Raw genomic sequence first — 26,737 nt, 5'->3', positions numbered from 1 at the left:
GTGACTCATGTACTGGAACACCTGCTTCACCAAAGCACTTGTCTTAAATTGTCGAGCCTGTTGTGTCCAATGTAGGACTCTACAGGAGATGGATGAGGCATAACTGGCATGAGCCATCTGTAAATGACAACATTACAGAAACTAAGTTGTGGAGAACTCCATGACTCCATACCTGATACACGAAAGTTCTTCTTTAGCATCTGCCAGAATCAGTGGAAAGTCCTGAAATTCTTGTGTTTCTAGTGTTTCTCAATCCTGGTCCCTGGGGAAACACTGCCCTGCATGTTAGAGGTTTCTCTGCTCCACACACCTGACTCAAATCAGCTCATCATTAAGCTCTGCTGCAGCCTGATAACGAGCCATTCATTTGAATCAGGTGTGTTGGAGCAGGGCCACATCTAAAACATGCAGGGCAGGGTTCCCCGAGGGTTGGGAGACACTGATCCATCACATTGTATAGTACAGAAATGTGTGTCGTATAATAGAAGTTAAAAGTGTAAAAGTTACACACCACAGTTTTAAACCATCCTCAAAACAGACACTCAGGCAAACTTTAAAAATCACACTCAATTAAAAGTATATTAATGAATGAATGAATACTCAGGGCAGAGTCAAATAATTCAATTCATGAATGAGCAGAAATGTTAAAGTGTAACTAATTAAACCACTTTTTTATATGGGTATCTAATAATGTTATTTGTTGATCTTCACAGTTTAGTGTCAAGTATTGAAAGTATACTGTACATGTTTATCTACTGCCTCTCTGGTCACCAGCTACTGCATTTAGATTTTGCCATTCACCTTGTTATGCTGCGTTCACACAAAACGGCTTATTTTGAGAGGAGACAGAAGTAACATGCATTTCTTTTGTTTTAACCATCAACCGTGGCTAATATTAGACACATTGTTGCACTCACAAGAAACCACCTTTGTGTGTGGTTTCACAACGCCATCCGGAGTCGGACACAACCTGGGGATTTTCACCGTTTACTTCAAGAACTGTTTCCAGCGATACTGTAGCTGCAAGCTCATCTCTCTCTTTTTATCAGGCATTGGGCAAAGTTAACTTCATAAAAGGCTGTTAAGTTTGATTGTTTGCTCAAAAATACATGCAAAAAGCAACACTAACAACACAAATTCTCTGTTGCAATGGTGAACCATAAAAGATTACATCATTGTGGTATTTCAGGCTCATGAGGTCTAGTTCTATTGTCAGCCCCACCTACCTTATGAAGAAGAGCAAGATATGGAATATGGTTGGTGAAACAGTGCAAACTCAAAGCTTTGGCTCTGATGAAGTGTTCGTGCATGTGTGGGCAACAGTGAGGCTGATTCTGCCTGTTTCACATGAAGGAATATGTTGAGGGTGTGATCATACTCAATTAACACCCCCCCCCACCACCACCTCATTCCTCACTCACCGTTTTATCTCCTCATCGTTCTCACAATCGCAAGCACATCCAGACACGTGCAAACACACATGCTTATTTCATCTCATTAACTCACCGTCTCTCAAGATCTGTCTTTCTTCTCTATGGTCTATGAGCTGCACCAGGCTGCTGCTGAACAGAGACTCATTAATATTTTCTCATTATCTGGGTCTGCATATTAAGTAAAGGCACAATGTTGAGTTGTGGCAGAATTTTTTTCACCAATCTGTTATATCTCGTCTTGTGTGATGAACGATGCCTCCACACACGACAGGCTACATTATGTGATGTATACATGATCAACAATGAACACGTTGACAAGAGCGCTGTCTCGCAGCAGAACCGTGTTACTATATTTTGCATCATCTGTAAGATACTAAGCCACAAAGCAAACGCACAACTCTGCCTTCAGAAGAGTTAACTAAAGAAACTAGGAAAATTAGACAGTCAGAAGAGAGTTTCCTGACTCTTTTTTGTAACTCTTGGGTATTATCCCACCTCTGTTTAGTCTTCATGAACAGAAACAATAGAAACAATGAACGTTACTTGAATGCTGTGTCCTTCATCTGAATAGGGGTTCTGTCAAGCAACACTACCAGGCATGTTGTTTTACCACCTCCTCAACGTGGGTGGAGTCGCCATAGCGCGGCTGCGCAAAACTGCCGTTTTATACACGACACAATCACACAAACTAGTGTGGTGTATTAAATCATTAGAATCACTAAATTTAAAAAATTATGACTGTCTGACACAGTCACTGATCTAAAATATGGCGGGAGGAGTTATGTGTAAAAGACGCACAAGAAGCTCTTATCCCATCAAACAGCTGAACGGCCAGATTTTTTTGAGCTGTAGCATTCACTTCTTTTCAGGGGTGCTTCTTTGTGTTTTTGTCAAATCACTTCCTGTGTGCGGTGTGTGAGAATGTCACCGAGCAAAAGTTATTCTCAACAGCGCTATAATCAGAAATAAAGAGAGGACCTTGTGGAGCTGATAAGGCTAAATCAGATGATAGGCTTGTCAAATGAAGACTTGTTTCTCATTCTCACTTCATATTTTTAAAGTTTTAAGTTTAAAATTTTCTGATCTAGTTTTATAGCCTAATATTTGAAATTAATTTGCATGTTTTAATATAGGCCCTTGTGTCAGTATTCTTTATATTTTAGACCATGTAGGTTTACTTTTTTTTCATTTTATTGATGTTGGTTATTTCTTTTTTATATATTAACAAAATACAAAATAAAACTAGCAGTTCAAAATGACTGTCTTTTTAAAATGTATAATATGTGGGAAATCATCTTCTATAATCATGCGACTTGACTTGTAACTTGCTTGATTGAAAGCAGGGACGCGACTTGCATGAGACTGGAGGGTTAAGACTTGTGACTTGCATATGTGTGACTTTCTCCCATCTGTGGCAGTTTGTGATGCAATATTTTGGTTGAAAATTACTCTGGTCACAAAATCAATATCTACATTATCTACCGACCAGATAAAATGTCCTTCTCGCCAATATTACAGATACTGGTCAGAGAAGAGCAAAGTGACGGTTCATTGTCAGACCCTGCCACTCTTCAAATAGGAACGTAAAATTTTTTCATATTTCAAAAGCATTTCATTGTCTGACAAAATGCCAGGTTTTCAGGCTTGTGCTTGTTCTCTAATGGGTTCATTCTGGCTCACACAGCTGTCCATCCATATTTTTATAATACAAGCTCAGGTCCTCTACTAGAGGTCTGTGAGCTTGAGGGTTCTGCACAGTATCTTTTCTGTGCTTTTCTGGACAGAGACCTCAGATGCTTTTCCTGGAATCTGTTGAAGCCAGTTTCTCCCAGTACCAAACAATGAATGCTTCTTCTTTTTGTGTGTGCGTATCATCTCATACATATCGTATCAACATGTCTGTCATAGTAACAGAAACATAAAAAAAATGTTAAAGAGAAAATGTGTGTCAAAAAATAATTTTAGGATAATTACTGTTGTGACCTATACACATCTTTGTACCTCACAGATTTGCACTAATAGCAAAGTTATCATTTATAAATATGTTTGTCAAATGAAAATGAGAATAATTATGTAAAAAATTACCATTCCCTCTGATATCGCGAGTCCTAATCAAAATAATGACAATTGGATATTTATTTGGCAGTGGTGTGAAACCTAGCAAGATGTCTGCCAAGCAGCAGACCACATGTCACAATATTTGTGGTGGTATAATGAGGTCATTTAGGTGTGTTATTATGAAGAGGATGAGGGAAAAAAACATGTTTTTCAAGACTTTCCAAAGAACTTTGTGTGCCTAAATGCACAGCATTTAAAAAAAAATAATAATAATAATATTTGCATGTTCAGCATGTAAAAGAAACTTAAAATGCAGCATAATTGTGTCTGTAGAATTGTACAACACCAAGCAGTCAGAGAATACTCTCCTCTTCTATGTTGAAATCGGTCTCAATTCTATGAAATATTAAATAAAACATAAAATGAACGGCAGGCTAATAAAAAGAAAAATCAATAAAACCACGATGCACGTCTGCCCATGAATGACACCTGATTTCTCTGCTAAACAAGGGTTTTGTGCACTGATTCTGTACAAACAGGGCAGTATTTTACATATTACAGCATCACACCGATATACACCCAACTCCGCTGCTTTTCCTTTTACATTTGTCGCATTGGGGGCTGGTGTTAACCATAAGCCTCCACAGTAGAGACAGTGAAGACAATGAAGATCATTAGACCTTTCTTATAAATAGAGTCTCAGACAAGTTTCTTTGAGGATAATTATGATAATATACATGAAATGACTGCTCTGAAATCTCTACACATGCAGGGAACAGAAAATATGTGTGGAGTTATTCCAGTACTATATACCATGAATTGGACCAATAATTATGGATATATAATGGTGTCTCTGTATATCTTGTTTCCTCTCAGTTGATAGCGGTTGGGTAAAAATAAAGGGTTGGCCATGTAAGCGTTCTCCTAGTCTTCCACTTGAGAAAAGTTTATAGTTGGCCCAGCGGCTGACTCAGTTCCGGCTCTGGTCCTCTTACCTTTTTTGACACCTTTGTCCAACGTCCACATGATTTGACAAACTCTGACGTGTATCCAACATATTCAGTTCAGTGCGTGGGATTGTTTACCAGACGTGGCACCTCAGCTGTCTGGCCTCACGACTTAAGCGCTGCAAGTGTGTTTCCATGGTAACCAAGTATAGTATTGAGGAGAGGAGCACTGACTGGAGCTTACACATGATCACTGTTTTCATCTGAGTTGGTGTGTGTGTGTGTGGTGGATTTTTAAATATAATGTAATGTAATGTAATGAGATGAAGATGAATCGTCATTTGTTATGAGATGAACATCGATGTGTTTTCTCTGAGCGACACGGAGAGAGAGAGAGAGAGAGAGAGAGAGAGAGAGAGAGAGAGAGAGGAGCTGTGTGACAGTTTGCTGCTCGCTCCACAGAGGAAACTCATTATCAGGTCCAAGTAAACACACACACACACAGACAACGTGAAGACAAAGATGGACTTTATTGATCCTCAGGTAATCAGTTGTTCATGACACATACACAGTAAAACCTATATAGTTTGTGGATCAATAACTAAATAGATGATCGATTAGGAAGTTTGACAGTACAAGCAACAGAGGCAGTTCAAGTCCAGTAGAAACAGCCAAAGTCCAGTAGAAGCAGTTCAACTTGAAATTTTGAATCCACATCACATTTTGCTTCCTTATATTTACTATCACCTGTATTTACATTACACATCTATTTATTTGCACTTTGATTATTGAAATTATAAGCAAATTAATTATGGTATCATTATTAATTAATTATTAACTATGGTATTTCTAGTAGGTACATAATCTCCGGTAGTTCGAGTGTTAATGATAAATTGATAAACATTTTAGTGGTTGGAACAAAATTGTTGATCATAAATAGTGCTGGGGACAGTGTCCCCAGCGTATTTGACACCTATGGTAAATCCTGTGGTGATGTGGGCTTTTAATTATTGTAATGTATTGTCATAACATTTATACCATGGATATTATTTGATATTGAGGCTTGTAAGTCAGCATTGTAAGTGGGCATTTACATGCTGTTGTTCAGCACCATTTTCTGTATGCGTTCCTGGACCTGTGCCCGTCTATACTTTGCGTTCCAGCACCTTATGATTCACAAATTAAGCACTGGTTGTAGGCTATACCTGGTCATATTGCTGTTGGTTATGTTTAACGTGATGATTACATGCTGTGCAATTAGATTATAGGATTTGTTAAAATACTTACTGTAGGCTAATATGTGTGCCCCCCATGCATTTCATATGCCCCCCTTAAGACTGAGGTCTGGCGATGGGTCTTCAACAGCCACAACAGGCACAACAGCCACAACAGGCAACAAATTTGTTAATCAAATCAAAACGAGACGTCTTCTGGTAAAAACAGCACCCCCTCTGGGAGACCTCCTCTACTTTCTTCAGCAGCTCTGTGACCTGATCCCTGTTGTCCACCTCCCTGTTGTTGAACACTTGGTACTGGCCACTGCACTTGTCGAGCAGCTTACACAGGTTCTGGTCCTCTCTTACAAACTCCGAGATGTCCATGTCTTCCAGCCGGTCCCCGTAGGTGAACAGCAGCACAATGTGTTTGGAGACACCAGGACCCAGTATCTTCTGCAGCCTCTGCAGCCCCTGCTGCTCCTGCTCAGTGAACCTCCCCAGCTGGATGGTGAGGAGGAAGGCGTGAGGACCAGGGCTACTGAGCGTCAGCGCTTTCTCCAGCTCCGTCTTCAAGTCGTGTTTAGACAGCTGAGAGCTAAAGAGACCTGGGGTGTCCACCACCGTCACTCGGCGACCCATGATATTGGCCTCGCTCTTCTCACTGTGGATCGTCAGAGGTCTGGTGGTGAAGCGGTTCTCAAACACTTTACTGCCCAGGATGGTGTTTCCGGTTGAACTCTTGCCGACTCTCTCCTGACCCACCAGCACCACCCGCAGGTCGGTGCTGAGGTTGGACCCTGGAAACAACACAGCCTGTTAGAGCTGCAACCCTGTGAGACACCCTCCAACCACCAGGGGTCAGCACACAGCAACGTTAAACAGCGAGCAGTTTATAATGTTTTCATTAAATGATGGACCAGATTTTCATCCAGAATTTTTTTTTGTGTTCTACCGGGATCTCCTGGTTCTCACGGTTTTCTGGTTTCTTCCCACAGGCCAAAAACACTCAAAGGTTAATTGTCGACTCTAATTGATTGTTGGTGTGCCCTGCAATTTTCAAAATAAAGTCTGATTCTCTGAATCAAGATAAAACACAGCCCTGCAGTTTTCAAAATAAAAGTCTGTTTCAGCGAATCATGCTAAGACACAATCCCAGAGTTTTCACAATAAAAGTCTCCTCTGTTCATATTAAAACATCTCTCAGTCACTCCCGAGACAAACTCAACAAATGCATGCACGCACACAGACACGCACGCATGCACACACAAGCACACACACACACACACACACACACACACAAACATACACATAGACAACATAAAGACAAAAATGGACTTTATTGATCCTTAGGTAATCAGCTGTTTATGAGACAAACACAGTAAAACCTATAGTTTGTGGATCAATAACTCAATCGATGATCAATTAGGAACTTTGACTTTATGTATCTGGACAAGTACAAGCGGCAGAGGCAGTTCAAGTCCAGAAGAAGCAGTTCAAGTCCAGTAGAAGCAGTTTTAGTCCAGTAGAAGCCGTTTAAGTCCAGTAGACGCAGTTTAAGTCCAGTAGAAGCAGATTAAGTCCAGTAGAAGCAGATTAAGTCCAGTAGAAGCAGTTAAAGTCCAGTAGAAGACCAGTAAGGCCTTGGCTCCTCCTCATCCAGCTTTGTTTCACTCAATCCATGTAGTTATGAAGTCATATGTGCCACCACACCCAGCAACAAATTTGTTAAACAAATCAAAATGAGACGTCTTCTGGTAAAAACAGCACCCCCTCTGGGAGACCTCCTCTACTTTCTTCAGCAGCTCTGTGACCTGATCCCTGTTGTCCACCTCCTTGTTGTTGAACACTTGGTACTGGCCACTGCACTTGTCGAGCAGCTTACACAGGTTCTGGTCCTCTCTTACAAACTCCGAGATGTCCATGTCTTCCAGCCGGTCCCCGTAGGTGAACAGCAGCACGATGTGTTTGGAGACACCAGGACCCAGTATCTTCTGCAGCCTCTGAAGCCCCTGCTGCTCCTGCTCAGTGAACCTCCCCAGCTGGATGGTGAGGAGGAAGGCGTGAGGACCAGGGCTACTGAGCGTCAGCGCTTTCTCCAGCTCAGTCTTCAAGTCCTCTTCAGACAGCTGAGAGCTAAAGAGACCTGGGGTGTCCACCACCGTCACTCGGCAACCCATGATATTGGCCTCACTCTTCTCACTGTGGATCGTCAGAGGTCTGGTGGTGAAGCGGTTCTCAAACACTTTACTGCCCAGGATGGTGTTTCCGGTTGAACTCTTGCCGACTCTCTCCTGACCCACCAGCACCACCCGCAGGTCGGTGCTGAGGTTGGACCCTGGAAACAACACAGCCTGTTAGAGCTGCAACCCTGTGAGACACCCTCCAACCACCAGGGGTCAGCACACAGCAATGTTAAACAGAGAGCAGTTTATAATGTTTTCAATAAATGATGGACCAGATTCAGATTTTCATCTGGAAAAATGTTTTTATTAAGAAACATGTTGTTAATTGGTGACTCATTAATGAGAGATAATGACTGGCACTGTTACCATGACAATTCCAATTCCCTGCCCTGATTTACTGAATGACACATTTGTCCTTGGTGACTATCACAAGTCCACCTATAGCTCCTACTGCAGCGCCAATCATAGCTCCCGGTGCAGCTCCCACTCCTCCAACAGCAGCTCCAGTTCCGGCTCCAACAACAGCTCCAGTTGCAGCTCCAGCAATAAGTCCAGCAGAAAAGGCCTTCACCAGCTTCCAGATGAAGGGATTGTCCTCCTCTGCTGTGGCTCTTGCTTGCCTGCGAGTCATGTTTTCAATTCTCATCAAACGTTCCGTTTCTTCTCTTATGGCCTTCTCAGCCTCTTCAAACATCTCACTGGAGTAGAAGTTTCCTCCATTGTTGCGAACCATGGCGTTAATCTTCCTCACCAGTTCACTGACCTGATACAGACTGTTGTCTTTGTTGTTAAACTCATGGTATCCTCCCTTACACTGTTGGATGAACTCCCTGAGAGGTTTGCTCTCGTTGATTAAATCAGCCATGGAAAATCCACCGTCCTTCACTTGGTCCACATGGGTGATCAGTGCCATCATGTACAGTTTGGCCTTTTCACCAAACATCTTCTGAAGGATGTGCACAGTTTCTTCCTCTTCTTTTGTGAATCTGGTCGCTTGGATTACAACCAGGAACACATGAGGACCAGGAGCACAGAATGAGATACTTTTACCGATCTCTTTCACCACCTCTTCTTTTTTTTTGTTGGTATCATACAGACCTGGAGTATCAATAACAGTCAGAGTTAAACCAGCAATCTCTCCTGATTTCTTCTTACACTTCTGAGTCACAGAGGAGAAAGATGGCCTGGATTGGAAAACTGGTTTTCCTAAGATGGTGTTCCCTGCTGCACTCTTCCCAACTCCAGTTTTTCCAACCAGTGCAATCCTGAGTTCATTGTCTTCCGTGTCTGTCAGAGAAAAGGACAATACTAATGTTGTAAAAGACAAAGTCAAATGACATGATCACTCTAAAACTGCTTGCAGACCTGCTCTGAACTTTGGACATTGTCTGGAGGTACTCCTGCCAGTTCCCCAGTCAGATATCCAAATAATGTTTGAGTCCCTCAGTGGTCAGTGCCAAAGTATCGTTAAGTATCTGTGCAAGTGGTGCCGTAGTCTGGCTAATGTCAGACTGAGATGCAGTCTTCAAGGGGCATAGGCACCTCCCACTTTCAAGAGGCGTGACCAACAGACATGGGTCAAAATGCCTCGCAATTGCACGGACCTACAGCTAATCAGACCAAGGATCCAGACAACTGAAAATGTATCAACAAATGTGCTTTTAAGGGCCACATGGCGAATGAGTGGCTAGCACTGTTGCCTTGCAGCAAAATACCCGGCTTTGTCATACAAACAAAAGGGGCTTTCGTCATGGTGTTTGTGCTTGGGTTTCTCCGAGTTCTCCGGGTTCTCCGGGTTCAGGCCAAAAACATACAAAGGTTAATTGTCAACTCAAAATTGATCATGGGTGTGCCCTGCAGTTTTCAAAATAAAAGTCTGTTTTCTGTAAATCATGCTAAAACATGGCCCTGCAGTTTTCTAAATAAAAGTCTGTTTCTATTCATTTCTGAAAAAAAATAATAAATCATGCAAAACAAATTATTTTTTACCAAAATAAAAGTCTTTGGTTTTGGATTTGGTAACATTTCCATTTAAAAATTATAATTCTAACAATTAAGTTGTCTATAAAACAGTGCATTTGTATGTAAATGTTCTTATTATCAAAATATGGCCCTTGTTAAAAAAAAGTTTGGACACCCCTTCTTTAGACCAACAGTAAAATTTACATTAAAATGCACTGTCAGGGAAATTTTATTTTCCTTGTCACAATGATAATATTTAAATGGAAATGTAACCAATTGTGCATTTCTTGCACATCTGGACTCTGGAGTCAGATATCATAACATAATAAGAACAGGAGGTGAACACGTGATCGAGGTCCCTCCCTGGCCATAAATAATACATTATAAAACCCAAGCTGTGGCCCCTGAAAAATCTGACCGAGGGCCTCAATTGGTGCCCAGGCCAGACTATGGACATGCAAGATCTACACTTTTCAAAATAAAAGCCTCTGTATGTGTTAGGACATTCAACACATGAAATGAAAGTTAGTCACTGATCATCTTCACATTTATTTCATCTTTTTCTGAATTAATACCTCGTCAGTTTGACAGAGAATGTTATTTAACACGTCATTGAGAGGTTAAATCAATCTCAGCAACACTTAGACTGGGAGGCCCCCTACAGGCCGCTCAGCATCACTGCTCTGTGTTGTTTAGCTGTGGAATTTGGCCACAGAGGACTCGGTGACGTCATGAGGTGGCTGTAAGTTTCACTTTGACTCAGCAGAGTGTCGCACATTTAAAACAAAGAAAATCAAAGTTATAAGTCAACATACGTCAACTTTGTATTTCCTGTAACATTCTTCAAAGTCAGTAAAGTCAAGTCAGTCAAGTAAAGAATAAAGACTAACATGAAACAATTCCAAATGTTATAAACAGAATGTGAAATGATTATTACAGTTATGAATATAATCTGCACAGATTATTAACATAGTCAACGTTCTCACCGAGTCTTTGATAATCCATGCTTGTCTCTTCCAGGGGACACTGCGTCTTCTCCGGTCCTGATCCTGATCCTGACTCTGAGACTTTTTACTTTCACTTGTCTTTAAAAAAAAAAACTGGATCTCTTTATCCCATCGCACTACTCTGCTCCCCTGGAGTCTACTCAGTTTGGTATCAGTCACGTCATTTTCCATTACTTCATAGTAACTCCTCATCATCAGCAGTTCTTTTAGGGTGAACTGAATCATTTGAATCAGTTCATTAAAAAGATTTGTTCACGGAATCGCTCAGTACTCTCTGCAAGACCGGAGCACAGACTCCGCTTGACACAGTACTAGATTTAGCATCTAGATAATTTCCAAATGTTACTACATGTTTTTATTGCCCTATCATGGAAGAGGTTATATTTTACAGTGGTGCAGATCCAGACCCTGATGCACCTCCTTGTGGCTCTGCACCACCATCAGTATCCAGACTCCCAATGATCTTCTATATGTTGTGTGCGTATGTTCTAGATGTCTCCTCTTCACTCACTCCTTTGTTTACAGCAACCAAAACTTTGTACTTCAATAAATATTGTCATACTCTGCTGACTGAACTCATCTTACTGAAGCAGTTTCATAAAAGCGCACACTCACACCAACCGCTCAGTCTGAGTCCTGTGAATAAATCATGAGGCAGAGAGCAACAAATATCCCTCCTTGTCTAGACAGCCAGCTCAAAGGCTTCCATCTGTTTCTTTCCTTCTCTCTATTTTTTTTTTTGTTCTGGGGCAGGAGGGGGCATTAAAAACATCTTTGCCACAGAAGCCAAAACTCCAGCCAGCTTTCGAAAACAGGATCAGCATGTGAAAGAAAGAAAACACGTTTTTTCTGATACCTCTGACTGGCTGTGACAAAGTTGTTGAGAGGGTAGGAATAGAGATGATGATGAAGGAAAAGATTATGGACATAAAGTGATGTATCTACAGTAGTTTCTGTATTCAATAGTTACATATTTAGACCTGAACAAGGATTGTGCTATCTTAGAGTTTGGTTCCATGAGGCTGGGGTTTATGGTGCTTGTTAGATTTCCTTTTCTCCAAACGATCTCCAAACGATCAGAAACATGATGGATCGGTGGTGTTAATGCAGTGATCATAGTTTACTTCAAAACCCGCCAAAGGTTCAACAGCGGGGGCTAGCGCCAGACACATCGCTGGGCCTGGGGCGTTCTGTCACTATGATATCACATTTTGATTGGCTGACGACACACGTCAGTCAAAGTTATAACCAAATAGGAAATGGCAGCTTCAACGAAAGGCCAGCAATACTACTAGAGCAGGTCCACGGAGCTACGATGCGTTTAATGACATCCAGGAAAATCCAGCTAAGCTTCACAAAAAATAACCATATTCTTTCTGGAAATATAATCATAACATACTGCAAAAGTAATTGAATTCAGACACGTTCAGACACACATTCATTTGATTATTTAAAAAAATAAAATAATAATAATAATGATTAAAAAATTCTTTTTTGACAGCCCACCACTGCTTATACTGCCTTGAGATAATGTATCTAAAAATAAAAATGAATTGAATTAAATTGAATTCTCTCCAATGCATACCTTCACCTCTCCAGGCTCCACCTGTCCCCTAGTCTCACTACAGATTACAACATCATCTGCTAACAACATAGTCCATGGTGACTCCTGTCTGACCTCATATGTCAACCTGTTCATCACCAGTGCCAACAAGGAGGGGCTCAGAACTGATCCCCGATGTAATCCCACCTTCCGCTTAAATCAATTTATCACTCCAACTGCACAGCTCACCACTGTCTCACTGTCCTCAAACATGTCCTGCATCACCCTCACATATTTCTCTGCCACTCTGTACTTCCTCATACAATACCACAATTCCTTTCTTGGCACGCGATCATACGCTTTCATCCAGATCCACAAAGACACCGTGCAACTTGTGGCCTTCTCTACACCTGTGTAATTAATTGTATGAACATTTTTGTCAAAGGTTCCTGGAGTTTCTAATTATTGGTGGAGACATACAGTCGAGTGATGTAGGCGCTGACTCCAGGCAAAACTTGGGAAGCTGCTTAGCTGGTAAGACATGTGTGATGCTCTTTGTTCTCTGACTGGGGAATGTATTGGAAATGTGAATTATCCTGCAGTAGACTGAGTGGACGTGTGATTGTGACGATTGTTGACATGTTTGTGGGTGTTGGTCAGGTGTTTCACTGAGGAAAGAAAGTCTTACTCTTGCTAAAATCTGTCAAAGAGTTTCCCTCAATTGCAGGTCATGCTCTTACTTTTATAGAAATATTAATACTAAAACCAACCCTGACCTCTGTGTAAGGTGTATTCTTGAACCTGCAACCACTTTAAAACTGCTGCATTAGCTACTGAAAAAAACTGTAACTATGGCCTGCATATGTATGCAAAAATATAATTACACTTCATGCAGTGAGTAAATCAGAACTCAAATTAATGTAAAGGTAAAAGTCAGATTCTGCTAAATGAGAAGTCCATCCACAATATAACCTGTATAGATACTGTTCTTGTGTCTTTTTCAAATATATATATTCAGTTTACACTAAATTTACGTGGACAGTTTTCAACCCAGGGCTACATGAGATATCATATAAACGTTTTTACACTTAAGGGAGGTTAAAAAGTTGGTGTGTCGATAAAAAGTAACTGCAAACATATGCAGTGGATACAAATACAGTGAATAAAGGATGAAATTTAGAAACCACGTGACTAAAATGTCACTCTACCATATCCACATTTCAGGAAACAAAATTCCTGAACATTCCTGAAGGTAGTGCAAAGAGCAAATGACTACAATATTAGCAACGGCGCCATGTATCGTCAGCTACTGGTCTTTATTTACATCATCAAGGTGCACCTTCATCTGTATGTGGTGCCCTCTGCTGCTCGTCTTAGTGAACTTGGTAAATCTGTTATGCATTACACTATATACCGAGCTGAAACAATTGTTGGTTTTGATATCTTCATGAATTTCTTAAAATATAAGCTACTGTAATATAACGTCTTATCCAGGGGGGAAAAAGGACAGACTTAGGGACATATGACATCGAGTGGTCATCAGGACTAAACAGGCGTTATATACGTAAATACAGAGCAGTTACTATTTAGAATTTAAATAAAATGAAATGGATATTATTCTCTACATAATGATTGTTGTGTGTGTGTGTGTGTGAGTGTGTTGTGTTTTTGTTTCCTACCATCACAGGAGGGTGTGACCAGGCTGACAGTGAAGCCACTATCACACACACACATGAAGGATCCTTCTGTGTTGAGACATTCTCCATTGGGGGAACAGAGCTCTGGCTCGTCCATACACTCATTAACATCTGGAACGACACAGACAGAGATATGCTGAGGTGTGTGTGCGTGTTTCCTCTTTAGGACAGAAACACAAGCTTAGTTTATGCTGTCCAAATGAATGGAAGTCAATGCAGAGGCCTAAGACTAGCTGCGCAAACCTTTGTGTTTGTGTGTGTGTGTGTGTGCGCGCGCACTCACCTCTGCAGGTGGTGCTGTTGACCTGCTGGTATCCCTGCGGGCAGGTACACGTGTAGGAGCCCAGGCTGTTCACACACTCTCCTACATCGTCACAGGGCGTCGCTTCCTCTACACACTCGTCCACATCTGAAACATGCACACATCAAAATTACAAACGAGTCAACACCAGATAGTAACAGTGCAGGGAGAGGCAAGAAAACTAAAGCAAACATTCATAACAGTAAAGTACATCACAATGAGTAAAAAAAACACAGACAAGAATAGCAGTAAAAAAATGAAAATTATCTCTTGTAACATTAAACAGTTTTTTGTCAAATGGAAAAGTCGTTCCATAATTTGATTCCCCTGGAATTTGATTTAAAATTGACCTCTGCAAGTGAGGAACTTTGGCAGATGGAGCTCTGCTGAGTTGCAAGTTGAGTGAGAATGGAACTGTGAGTTAGTTTTGAAATATGAAATATAGATGAGGTTATTACAACAAAACTGTTGTGAAGGACAAAAATTTTATGGAGAGTAGTTGGAAAAGTATCTAAGTTGGAAATGACTTTTGCCACTGAAAACTGAAGTTTCTGTCATTTTTTAAACCGTTCACTCTCCCATGCCAAAGAGCAAAGTCAATCAGTGTTTTTAGCTCACAGGAACACAGGAGCTTTCAGGATTTCAAAAACCTAAAAAATAACAATAAAAATAATACATTTTAATTTCATGCAAAGATAGAAGTGGAGTCACAGTCAAAGTCACTGTCACAGCCACATCCACATCCACATCCACATCCGCAGTCACAGTCACTGTCACAGTCACAGTCACAGTCACAGTCACTGTCACAGTCACATCCTCAGCCACTGTCACAGTCACTGTCACAGCCACAGTCACAGCCACATCCACATCCACATCCACATCCACATCCACAGTCACAGCCACTGTCACATCCAGATTCACAGCCACAGACAGTCACAGTCACAGTCACAGTAACAGTAACAGTCACATCCACATCCACATCCACAGTCACAGTCAACATCCAGCAGGACATTTCTAAAATGTTTTTTTGTTTCTTAGGTGGAAAAACCCCTAAATTAAACAAACATCTGTATCATGTGTCTGATGACTTCATGTGAAATCAGATGTTAATTGAAACTGCTTTAGATTTGCAGCAACTTTTAAACAAGTCTAAGAATTCAGGGGATTATTATATTAATATAGTTTATCTAATGCAAGGTTTAGTGCAGTTTACTGTACCATATTTTTAAATGTGATGGTGCATTAACACATGGGACTTATCTACTCTGTATTATAATGCCAGGATGAGCATTTTAAGTGCTTGTCATCTATTATGAGAGAGATGTGATTTCCACTAGAGCGAGGAGGAACATCTAGTTCTTTTAACCATCAACAATGGCTGGGTGACCATATATCCCAACTACAATTGTATCCTCAAATTCTGAAACAATGTTGAAAGTTGGAATATTTCATCTTGACAGTTTGACAAATCTGTCACGTCACATCCATCATGCCACCCAACATGAGTGAAGCGCTTGTATATTTATATTTATTTTGTGGTGTATTTGGGCACATTTACTGAAAGCTAACAGAGAATGTGTTAATGATATTGAAAACCGAGAAAAAGCATACATTTTACGTCATTTGACTAAAAATTGTAATGCTACAAAAACATGCTCTTTACATTGTTCAGGGCTTGGACACAAAGGCTGAAGGGAAGGGTGAGGTGTATTGGTTGTAATGTGTCAAAGTGAAGTTTGCTATTGCTAGATTTCCACACATACTGACCTGGGTAAAATTGCACAAATTTGGTAAAAGTCTTACTAAATTCCAGATTTAGTAATTACTTATCTACTACCTAAGGAATTACTAGCTAGTTTGCAGCTATTGCAGAATGTAAACAGTGGCATAATCTCTGTTTTGTAGATGACAGGAGTCAACATCCTCTCCTAATAACCTTAGTAATAGCGTAAGTGTTTACTCAATCAAGTCGGAGTTAATCCTAAATTAAAATAGTTTGCACCACTTTTACTTTTAGAGTTTAGTAATTACTGAATGGTCCAGCACAGACCTGGGCATCTTACGGCCCGTGGTCCACATACGAACGTTTGGGCATCCCTGTCCGGCCTGCGGTATGTCAGTCATAAACACAGATTGTGCATGCAATACAACTGTGTTGCTTTTATTTTGAAAAGCCTGACGTATGGACGCACATATCTGTGTCTGTCTGCACAGCGACAGGTGACGCTAGCCAGTTACCCCTGGCCCCCTAAAAATGTCTAAAAAGTTGATTCCGAATGGCGCGTTTTCAACAAGACATGGACTGCTAAATATTTCTTTACAGGTGTCAAAGGTAAAGCCGTGTGCTTAGTCTTTGGTACACAAGTCGATGTGTTTAAGGATTACAATCTGAATCGCTACTACGTGACCAAACACGGAGAGAAATAACTTATCTGACGAAGAGCGCACGAAGGAGTCGGACGCAGCCGATATCGAAGACAGCGTTAAGATGTGGTAAGTTTCTTCTATAAGTTAAGTTCAGGAGTGATCATTATCTCCCTCCATGTTTATTATCTTATTATATAACCAGAATACAAAATACAAATTGACTGCTTTTTTAGATAAAAGAGATAAAAGTTAATTAAATTAATTCAAATTTGGCCTGGCCCTCAACAATATCTTTTGTTTCTCATGGGGAAAATAATGGCCCACCCCTGGTCTAGCATCTCCTAGCTAGCTTTGACAGGGGAATATCTGATTTACTTCCACGATTGAATGAAGCCTGAAACTGTTCTGACGATATCTGAATCCATGTGTGTTTTTTTTCCTGCTTCTTCAATGAAAATTGTTTCAATAGTTTTTACTAAAACCAACAGACAGCCACAGTAAACAGTTCTTATATTGAGCGATATCATACCATCACACTGGTCTCCAGCTGCTGATACTCTGAAGCCCGGCCCACACTCACAGATGAAGGAGCCTTCCGTGTTCCGGCAGTGACCTCTGGTGCACACACGCTGATCCTGACACTCATCGATATCTATAACAACACACAGTTCAATAACATAACACATCATATTAGACAAAAGCATTAAACTGTAGACAAATCAGTGTTAAAGGCTTGAGGCCCGAAGTTCGAGTGGAAACTCACAAACTCGCAACCATGACATATACATTCCATATAGACCTTACAGGACTTAGAGCTTTTAAAGCACAAGGTTGTTACATTGTGAACAGAAAAATGAGTATTCAAATGTGCTTGTCATATAAAAACTAGTTCTGTCAAACGATTAAAATATTTAATCACGATGAATCGCATTAATGTCATAAATGTGCCTGAATTTCCTTTTGTCCCATTATATTTCATTCATTTGTCATATCATTTTTATAATTTTTTGCATTTTAATGCTCTTATCAACATAGAAAAGTGGATCGGCTTGCTTTGTGCAAATGTTTTTTTTTATTGAGACAATATCTCTGTCACCCTGCATATTTGGAGTTATTCCTCTTATTGTGAGAGCCGCACAATAATAAGAGAGGCTGTGTATCACCGTGCAGTGCTGGGAGTCCCGTGGTTAAATGTGTTGTTGCCGTAATGAGCTAATCAGGGAAAATAAATATAAACCTAAAATAACGCAGTTTTAAGATCACTTGAGGCGAGAAATTAGTCAATTGGAATTTAAATTGTGATTTGTGTATTAAGATATGACATATTTATAGTTTGGCAGTAGTCATTTTAGTTTTTATTAGTTCTAGTCACATTCATTTGTCTAGTCAAGTTTTAGTCGACTAAACGTCTGAGCATTTTAGTCTTATTTTAGTCAGAATAACCCGCGACTATTTTCCTCTAGTTTTAGTCGATGATAATTGTATTTTACTCTATTTTTTTAGTAATGTAATTTTATTCAACCCAATCAATAAGGTATTCAAAATCATGTTGTTGAGTTATGATTGTGTGTTGTAGGCGTTGGTGGCAGATGTTGAGGTTTTCAGGACGGGGGCTGATATCTTTGAAACAGACAAATTTAACAATTAATATATGCATGGCCAGGATATAAAATCTAAAAATTAAATATTACAATTTAATTGATAACTACTCTGATAACTGATAACTACTCTATATTAGAGTGTAATTTCTTATCTTTGTAACTTTTTATTTTTTGAAATGTTCTCACTATTGCATAGTATTGTTCTTTTTTTAATCTTATTTTATATTCTTATTCTTATTTGTATTCTATTCTCTTTTTCACAACTGAGCTGTGGTGAATGTGTGTTTCCCCCCTGGGGGAGGAATAAAGTCAATTCAATTCAATTCAAAAGTAGCCTCCTGACTAAAATGGACTATGCAATGATGAAACTGTATTTACTGCAACTGCACTGCAAACTGTTTCAAAACAGGAAAGAAACCCTAATCCTAAGGACAAGAAATAATAACAGAATAAGTAATAGTTTTGTGGGAAAAAAGCCTGTATATATCAGTATTGGATGATACCAGAATAGGAAATTAAGTGTTGGGCAATATCGGCAATATCGAATATCGGTCAGAAAAAGCCAATATCGGCCATCCCTAGTGAAACCTTTTCATTGTAGATAAAGAAAAGAGATTTGTCAGGTAGTTTTTTTCAGTGATTCATTAAATTACAGATTGGACCTTTTATTATTGCATTTCTGGAAATGGGGTTTGTAAGAAAAATAGTTGAAAAGCCGACTGTCCTGGCAAAACTCTCAAAGAATTACACATAAATGTATGTTTATTTATGTTTAAACCTCAATTAAAAGAGGTAAAAGAGGCCTCAGCACCATGGTCAATAATAAACTAACAAGGTGCAAATACCAGCATTTTAGAATGAACTCATGACAGGAGCTCTGGGCAACAAGACGTCCATTCATAGCACACCAAGATTGACCAGTGGGAACCCCATACACACACACACACACACAGGTTTAAGTACCCACTTCCATTCATTTGGACAGACGAGGTTCTGCCTCATTAGGACCAGGTTTTAGTCTCCATGTGGACTACTGGTCCTGCCAAGGTGAGTGTTTCTGCTAGAAAATGTCCTTAAGAGGTGAGAAATACAAGAACACACACACACACAGACGCACGCACACGCGTCTCTAAGAGATGACACATTTCCCTGAGTTTGGCAGTGTCACAAACATCTGTGTGCCGGGTTATTAACTTTTATAAAGGACTCTCTTGCACGGCCTAATTATTTCCTCTGACTGCCATCAGCGTCCACTGCCACCCCACTGTGGCTTGGCTCGTCTTGGCTGCTGTGGGAGCAGTCAAAACCTCACAGCTACAGCTGTGTCACATGGGATGAAAGGAGCAGTAAACTAGTGAAAAGGGAGAGAGATGGGAACACCTTTGGGTTTCTGTTAGAAATAACAGCATTTCCAGGAAAAAGTCGGCCCACACTGTGTGTTCTTTGGAACGCTTCACTGGATTTTACTGCTTTATTGGCAATTTTTTTATTCTGTCCATGTTTTCTGACCTAAATTCTGTATGTGTTGATGGCAAAACATTGCACACCATAGAGTTTGGATGTGATCTAACTATTATAACTAAGAATCGTATCACCTTCAAGTACGAGTAACTAACATTGGCGACTACAAGTACATTGGAGACATTGGAAGTACAAGTACTTTTGATTTAGTAAACAGTACTATCTCTATCTTTTTTCTCATTTGGCCAATATGCAAGCTCATGTGGGCAATAAGGTCTATGTTGGTCTTGGTCATGAGTTGTGTGTTGATTTTCTAAATTATGTCCAGACAGTTTAGTTTACTTTAAGGACGACACTGTTCAGGTTTTCACAGGAAATGGTATGAACACCTCTGTAAATGTGAAATTCTCCTTTGTTTCTCAACATGTCATTTTGTTTTAAAATGACATGGGTAAAGAAAAAAAAATCAATTCTACTCGGTTTAATAAATCCGATAAACTCACGGCACACATGTACTCTGTTGTGACCCACCTACACACTGGCCTCCATGTGCGAGGAAGCCATGAGGACAGGAGCCACAGTTGAAACTCCCTGGCACGTTGATGCAGATGCCAGACGGGCACACAGTTCTGTTCACACATTCATCAATATCTGAAAAACATTTATGAAAAGGCTGTTAAAAACAATACTATCATACATTGAATTCATAAGACCCTCTCACACATAGTAGAGTCCTTAACCTAGCATTGTTGTCTTGGACACAAATTGACTGAATGTGAGAGTGAATGGTTATATTTGCCCTGCGATGGACTGGCGACCCGTCCAGGGTGATCCCCTCCTTACACCCAATGTCAGCTGGGTATGGACCCAGCAACCCTGCGACCCTTGTGTAGAGGATAACGTGGTAGATGATAGGGATGTCCTGATCCGATATTGATATTGGATATCAGTCCGATATCAGCCAAAAAAACGAGTTTTGGAAACATAGAGCCCACACGATCACAACAACAGCGTGTGTGTGCTACTGCTATTTCACAGGTTAAACATGTTTCTTTAACCTCTGAAATCAAAGGCTACGAAGCCGCACGGTGAGCGTGAGCTAGCTGTTAGCACCATACTAGCTCATCCTGAGGCGAGCTGCTAAAACAACATTAGCACCACCTGTCGACTTTCAACAGCCTCCGTTTGTTAGTTGTACCCCAAAAACCAGCCATGCCAAGAGCTTTGAGTGTTTTAAATGTGTTCTGAAGCTCCACACACGGAGCTAAGTATGTCTGCGGGGCTGGTCCTCGGGCTTTGTGTTTACCTGCGGGACGAGTCACTCACCCTGTGTGGGTTGGGCTAATCCAAAATAGTGAAAACAAGGGGGGTGTTCTCTGAAGACACGCTGTCACCTGTGAAACACGGGTGCTCTAAAAACACCCCTATTAGCACTTGCTACTTTCCTCCTGATGAAATGAACCATAGACTGTATGAAATTAACATGGCAATCCAGAAATCCAATATTCTTATGTTAAAATTGATGTAACCATTGGCTAATAATAATATATGGGTCAGTTTTTCTCAAATCTACTGTTGCTGATTATTGTTCTCTGATGAAGTAACATCACTTGATCAAGCCTATTCTAACATAACACAAAAAATTAATTTAAGTATGTATGATTCGTGCCAATATCGTATCGGATCGATACTCAAGGCTGCAATATCGGTATCGTATCGGAATAAAAAGTCGGGACATCCCTTGTAGACAATGAATGACATTGTTTTGTCCAGTTCTTTGTCATGACCCCTGGATTAATGTTTTCGTTGTTTCTTGTTTCCTGTTTTATTTTGTAGTTTGTATGATAATTACTATGTTCCGTCTTGATTTCCTGCCCTGCCATCATGTTTTTCACCTGTGTCTTATTACTTTTACCTCTGCCTCCCTAGCGTATTTAGTCTCTGGCTGTTTCTCAATATACAAGTATGCAAACATGTACTTGCATAGTTGGGAAATACGACTCAAGTACATACTCGACAAGTACGGTCATTGCAAGTGGAACAGTGTTCTTATTATTGAATGTGGGGTGACGCCAAGCCTCATTACAGCCACCTACAGATTGTTGATAAATAAACAAGAAAATACCTTTAATAAATGCATAAAATATATATGTGGGGATTTCTTCATTCTCTCTCTGTTTCTATGATTCTATACATTGTAATGTATACTAATAAAAAAAGTTGATTTAATTGATGCAATTCAATAGCCAAAAGCACTTTGTAAAAGAGCCTAGAAAAGCTCCATTTTACATGCAAATCAACGAGCTCCAAAGCAACGAAGAAATGAGGACAACTATAATATGTGTTCAGTAATTTATGACCTGTGAAGGATGTTGTAAAAATTTTAAATAGGCCTTCACAGGAAAAATGTTCTACTCCTCTTGACACACAATACGTTGCAGTATGTCTCGGCTTTATTTGGGGGTATGTTCACATGACTCAAAAGAGTCTGTACATTAACTTAGCTGACTTTGCCCCAGTGTAATGACTCTTCTTTTAAAATATGTCTAAAATTCCTCCTCTCCTTTTTATTATTAATGTTATTAGTAGGTGCAATGGCTGTATATTTGTGTGCATATAAAAAGTCATAATCTGATCCCTCATCGTCGACAGTTGAGCGGTGGAGAGTTTTATTGCAGTAGTGGGGAAATAACCATCAGGCCTGTTTGCCCCTGCAGCCTTAATTCACTATCATTTCAGTGGGTGGGGGAAAAAAACTGTGCTGAAATGTCAGGAAACCACGTAATGACAGAGTGCCTTATATTTATATCCCAATAACGGGGCAGGAGCAGGGAGGAGAGCGGCGTAGAAGCTGGTAACAGTGTGGTCGCTGGTGTCGTCCAAAATTCCAGACTTCTAATTCCATTAGTGCACACTTAGTTTGCCGGGTTCAGGTTTGTTTAAGTATTTGACCGAGTGCTGACCAGCATCAGAGGCTGTGGCTGATGTGCCTAGCATACATATTGTCCCAAGTGCACCATTTACTCTGCACTGTGCACTAGTGTGCTAGTATGTGTTTATGATCGCATTAATCTGTCTAAAGGGTGCACTCATAAGTATGTGTCACCTTAAAGGTCCAGTTAAATACTTGTTTTTGATAAGATTTCAATCTTCTCATCCCAACAATGTCAAAATCATGTCTACAGATAATGAACTAACTGCCAGTAGACTATAAGTTCTTTCTAACCCGATACAAAAGTGAGTGTTGACTATCAATACTGTTTTTTAATTATTTCTGTCACTTGAGTCAGATTTTTGGGTGATAATCTGTGTCAGGACCATTAACGTGCAGATTACACACTGTACCTTTAACACTTCCTAGTTGGCATGCTTAACACTTGGCACTGGAGTCAGCTATCAGACGTTAGCAGAGCGGTGTCTGTCATGGGTGACTACGTAACAAGACGGATTCCAACATAAAAACACGGGTATCTTTGATCTCAATGCATAAATGTGCCCAGCCATGGAAAAACCAGGAACGAGTGGTAATTGACAGATTCCGAAAGTGTGATAAACTTCCCATCAATGTCTAACACATGCAAATCTGAACTTATTTGAAGAAGATTATTTGACATTTGAATGTAGGCACTCTTCAGACTGGTTTATGGAGAATTTTAGCCTCAAAGATTTACACCTTCTGGGAGCCAAGAGACAGAATCATCACATTTACATAGTCCAACCCCCTCCTGTTCTAGCTGTGACATCTGTTAGGATCTGATATCAACAGGACAGAAACTATCGTAGTAGTTTGAACAATGGTTATCAATAACAGGTCTAGGGACCCCAAGGGTTCTATGGAGAGGTCCCAGAGGGTTCCCAGAGAAAAATAATGCACATGTCAGTTGACCATTAGACAGCACTGTGCAGCATGTGAGGTGTGTTTCCACCACATCTAGTACCAGGAACTAGGGACTGAACACTGAACTATGTGCCATTCCACAACAGGAGTCAGGGACTAAATGGGAGGGATTTAAAATAGAAACTTTGGGTTATCTTGGGCAACGATTCCCCTGAAATGATCCCCTCACTCATGGTCAAAGGAGGAATCCTACTTTTGTCCCTGAGCCACCTGCACTGGTGATGTTTCTGAATTCAGAGCTTCATGATAACAGAGACTCTCAGTGCATAAAAAATGATATTACTAACTTGCTTTTACTTTTCCATACAAGGCTGCACTTCCTGTCTCATATTTCAGGTAATGTTGAGTGATGGAAATTAGAGAATAATTTATGTCAGGAGACATGTGTCAAGTCTAAGAGTGAAGGTAGTTATCATCAAGCTTGTGAGTGGAGAGACTTGTTTAATTATAATTCAAGGGAAGGTCTAGTGAATTAATGTGCGTTTAAAGTTTTCAATTAGAGCTGAAACGATTAATTGATTATTAATCGATTACTATTTTGATAATCGATTTATCGGTTTGAATATTTTCTTAATTTCTTTGCTCTGGGTAACAAAGAAATCATTAAGTGAATCATTTTGGTTTGTGGACAAAACAAGACATTTGAGAACATCATCATTTCCAGGTTTGACAAACACTGATCCACATTTTTCATGGTTTCCTGAAGTTTTATGGACCAAACGATTAATCGAGAAAATAATCGACAGATCAATCGATTATGAAAATAATCGTTAGTTGCAGCTCTATTTTCAATGCAACATTATTGACAGACTTGACATAAACTGACTCCTTATAACAGTTCTTGTTGCAGTTGCTATGTGTGTGTGTGTGTGTGCGCGTGTGAAAATGAAATATCATGAGTTTTACCAACACAACTGGTTCCCTCTTCGTCAACAAGAAATCCCCTCGGACACACGCACAGGAAACTGCCCTCTGTGTTCCTGCAGTGACCACCAACACACAGAGACGGGCTGTCCGAACACTCGTCAACATCTGCACACACAAAACAGGGCACACAACATAGGACAACATCGGAGCATTTTAAATGAGAGGGAGAGAGGATGTGTCTCATCTGGTAATAGTGTTACCCTGTATGTGTGTAAAGGTGTCATCATTTTCCTTTTTTTACATTTTACAGTGTTTTTCTAAGCAAATGCTGACAAATGTCATAACACGTTCAATAAAGGCCACAAATGGAAATGATTTTTTCTTTATTTGTTTTCAGGAAACGTCTTCATCCTCTCTGCATAAAAGCTATTACATGAGTGCGGTCAGTGCTGCAGAAGGACATTGACCAGTGGACTCCTCACCTACACAGGTGTTGTGGGCATCATCCAGACGGTATCCCTCATTGCAGTGGCAGGTGTAGCCATCAATGGTGTTGTAACAAATCCCCTGACCACAGATGTAACGGTGGATCTGACACTCATCCACCTCTGGGCCCGAAGAGAAAGAGAGAGAGAAAAAGAAATAGACAGAGAGAGAGAGAGAGAGAGAGAGAGAGTGAAACGTGGCAGCAGTTTTACACTCGGTATAATGAGTCTTACTAGATGTTGTAAAATACCAAGGAAGCGAAACATAAAATGAGAGTACCACAAGTTAAACGTTTCATATAAAAGTACCACAAGTCCACAATGTCCGCAAAATCGCCTAATGCAAGTGACAATGAGGCCGATCCTTAGTTTTGTTTGTAACCTCTTGTTTATTGGTTTTAAATTTACATTTTAACAAAGCCAGTCATTTCCCATTATTCTTTAAAGGGACAGTTCAGGATTTTTAAACTCATAAATGACTGTATACCCAATTAATATCTATAGAACTCCAGACATCACATGACTCACATGGATTCTATGAGCTGCCCTGTCAGTCCTGCAGCATCCTGACCTCTTCAACTTCCTCAAATGTCAACTATTGGGGTGCCAGATTGTAAAATTGAAAGTGGTGCCCCATAGATCCTCCATTAAATTATTATAGTAATATTATAAATAGAGTAATACACTTACAGAGTTAAAATGTCAGGGTACAAACTTATTTATTCAATCAGAAGTTGGAAACTAGCAAATATATGACAGCCAATATAGAGTGGTACTGCCATTTATGTCACCAATATAGTGCTACATTCTTCTCATATACACTACATGAAATACCCCTCGTAAAATGCATACATTTACATACAGTACATTAATAACGTATGTCAAATGTGTTTATAACTCATACATGTATATTCATAAATGGAAATTCTGTATGTATGTACATTTGTGTCAAAGTAAGAGCATAGATACTAACATGATTTACAAAAAGTCAGAGAAGAAAATTAGGTTGTTTTTTTTTAAATGAAAAGTAAGAAATCAAGATTATAGAATATTTCATTGTTACCAGATGACTGTGAGGGGGCGATGTCCTGGCCTGCATTTGATGGGAGGATCTCCACTGGTGCAGGTGGAGAGGTTTTCTCTACAACCTCTACAAAAGCAAAACAAATAAAAATAACACATTTTAGCAAGTCTATATTTGATCATTCATTCAATGTATACTCTGTATGTCACATCTGTATGGTGAGTTTTCATCTTCTGTAATATACATTTTTTTCTGATTTGGAAGACAAAGTATTGCCACTCGGTTATTCATTTATGTTCAATAGGTTTTATTTATTATTTAATATAATGCTCTTAATTATTATTATATTTATTTTATTTTATTATATTATTATAATTATATTTGGTATTTATTGTATATTTATTTCTGCTGGACCTGAGTTACAATTCTGATGATGTCATTTTAATTACTCCAGGAAAACAAACGTGTTGGATACAGCCCATCCCTGTGTACAGCCCAGAGGCTCATGGATGAAGGTACAAAGGAGAACATGTGTGCTGCCCATACAAAGAGGATCCTCTTTGAAACGTATGACACTTTCATAGATCATTTCAGCAGTAACTACAGGCCGAGTCTCACTTCCTCCACATTCATGTTGTGGTGCACACGAACAATCTATCACAACCCTAATATACACTATACTATAA

At 39.9% G+C, this 26,737-nt stretch overlaps 3 protein-coding genes across 4 annotated transcripts in view; all 3 read right to left on the bottom strand.

Annotated features, from left to right (window-relative positions):
* Nucleotides 1–5,769: 5,769 nt before the first annotated feature.
* On the bottom strand, nucleotides 5,770–7,311 carry LOC122782115 (GTPase IMAP family member 6-like). The gene is made up of 3 exons (XM_044046326.1): nucleotides 7,287–7,311; nucleotides 5,885–6,452; nucleotides 5,770–5,794 (listed from the first exon to the last, which is right to left on the bottom strand). Exons 1-3 carry the CDS (start codon nucleotides 7,309–7,311, stop codon nucleotides 5,770–5,772), a joined length of 618 nt encoding a protein of 205 aa, XP_043902261.1.
* LOC122781843 (GTPase IMAP family member 6-like) lies at nucleotides 6,974–10,910 on the bottom strand. Of its 2 annotated transcripts, none has more exons than XM_044045907.1 (2): nucleotides 10,787–10,910; nucleotides 6,974–7,990 (listed from the first exon to the last, which is right to left on the bottom strand). In XM_044045907.1, the coding sequence occupies exons 1-2, from the start codon at nucleotides 10,803–10,805 to the stop codon at nucleotides 7,323–7,325; spliced, it is 687 nt and encodes a 228-aa protein (XP_043901842.1). In that variant the 5' UTR covers nucleotides 10,806–10,910; the 3' UTR covers nucleotides 6,974–7,322. The 2 variants fall into 2 exon arrangements, with proteins under 2 accessions (XP_043901842.1, XP_043901841.1); XM_044045906.1 differs by lacking the exon at nucleotides 6,974–7,990 and adding an exon at nucleotides 8,121–9,125 and having other exon boundaries at nucleotides 10,787–10,909.
* A 2,485-nt stretch (nucleotides 10,911–13,395) lies between these two features.
* Nucleotides 13,396–26,737, bottom strand: part of LOC122782114 (latent-transforming growth factor beta-binding protein 1-like) — a 92,129-nt gene continuing 78,787 nt past the window's right edge. Inside the window, exons 15-22 of the mRNA XM_044046325.1 lie at nucleotides 26,091–26,177; nucleotides 25,025–25,150; nucleotides 24,582–24,707; nucleotides 20,309–20,428; nucleotides 17,245–17,367; nucleotides 14,331–14,456; nucleotides 14,030–14,158; nucleotides 13,396–13,406 (exon numbers count right to left, since the gene is read on the bottom strand). Coding sequence (XP_043902260.1) covers nucleotides 13,396–13,406; nucleotides 14,030–14,158; nucleotides 14,331–14,456; nucleotides 17,245–17,367; nucleotides 20,309–20,428; nucleotides 24,582–24,707; nucleotides 25,025–25,150; nucleotides 26,091–26,177 — 848 coding nt within the window. The remainder of the gene's footprint in view (nucleotides 13,407–14,029; nucleotides 14,159–14,330; nucleotides 14,457–17,244; nucleotides 17,368–20,308; nucleotides 20,429–24,581; nucleotides 24,708–25,024; nucleotides 25,151–26,090; nucleotides 26,178–26,737) is intronic.

This window comes from Solea senegalensis, linkage group LG15, assembly GCF_019176455.1.
Source record: "Solea senegalensis isolate Sse05_10M linkage group LG15, IFAPA_SoseM_1, whole genome shotgun sequence".
NCBI lineage: Eukaryota > Metazoa > Chordata > Actinopteri > Pleuronectiformes > Soleidae > Solea > Solea senegalensis.
Note: the sequence above shows the minus strand (reverse complement) of the source record. Positions and strands in the feature narration are given on the sequence as shown.

Bases quoted from the DNA above. Each gene is read 5' to 3' on its own strand.
- LOC122782115 (XM_044046326.1), bottom strand. From the start codon at position 7,311: ATGAGGAGGAGCCAAGGCCTTACTG. The intron at 6,453-7,286 runs GTCTTCTACTGG...TGTTGTTTCCAG, and splicing joins GAGGAGCCAAGGCCTTACTG to GGTCCAACCTCAGCACCGAC. The intron at 5,795-5,884 runs GTGCTGTTTTTA...TGGCTGTTGAAG, and splicing joins GAGGAGGTCTCCCAGAGGGG to ACCCATCGCCAGACCTCAGT.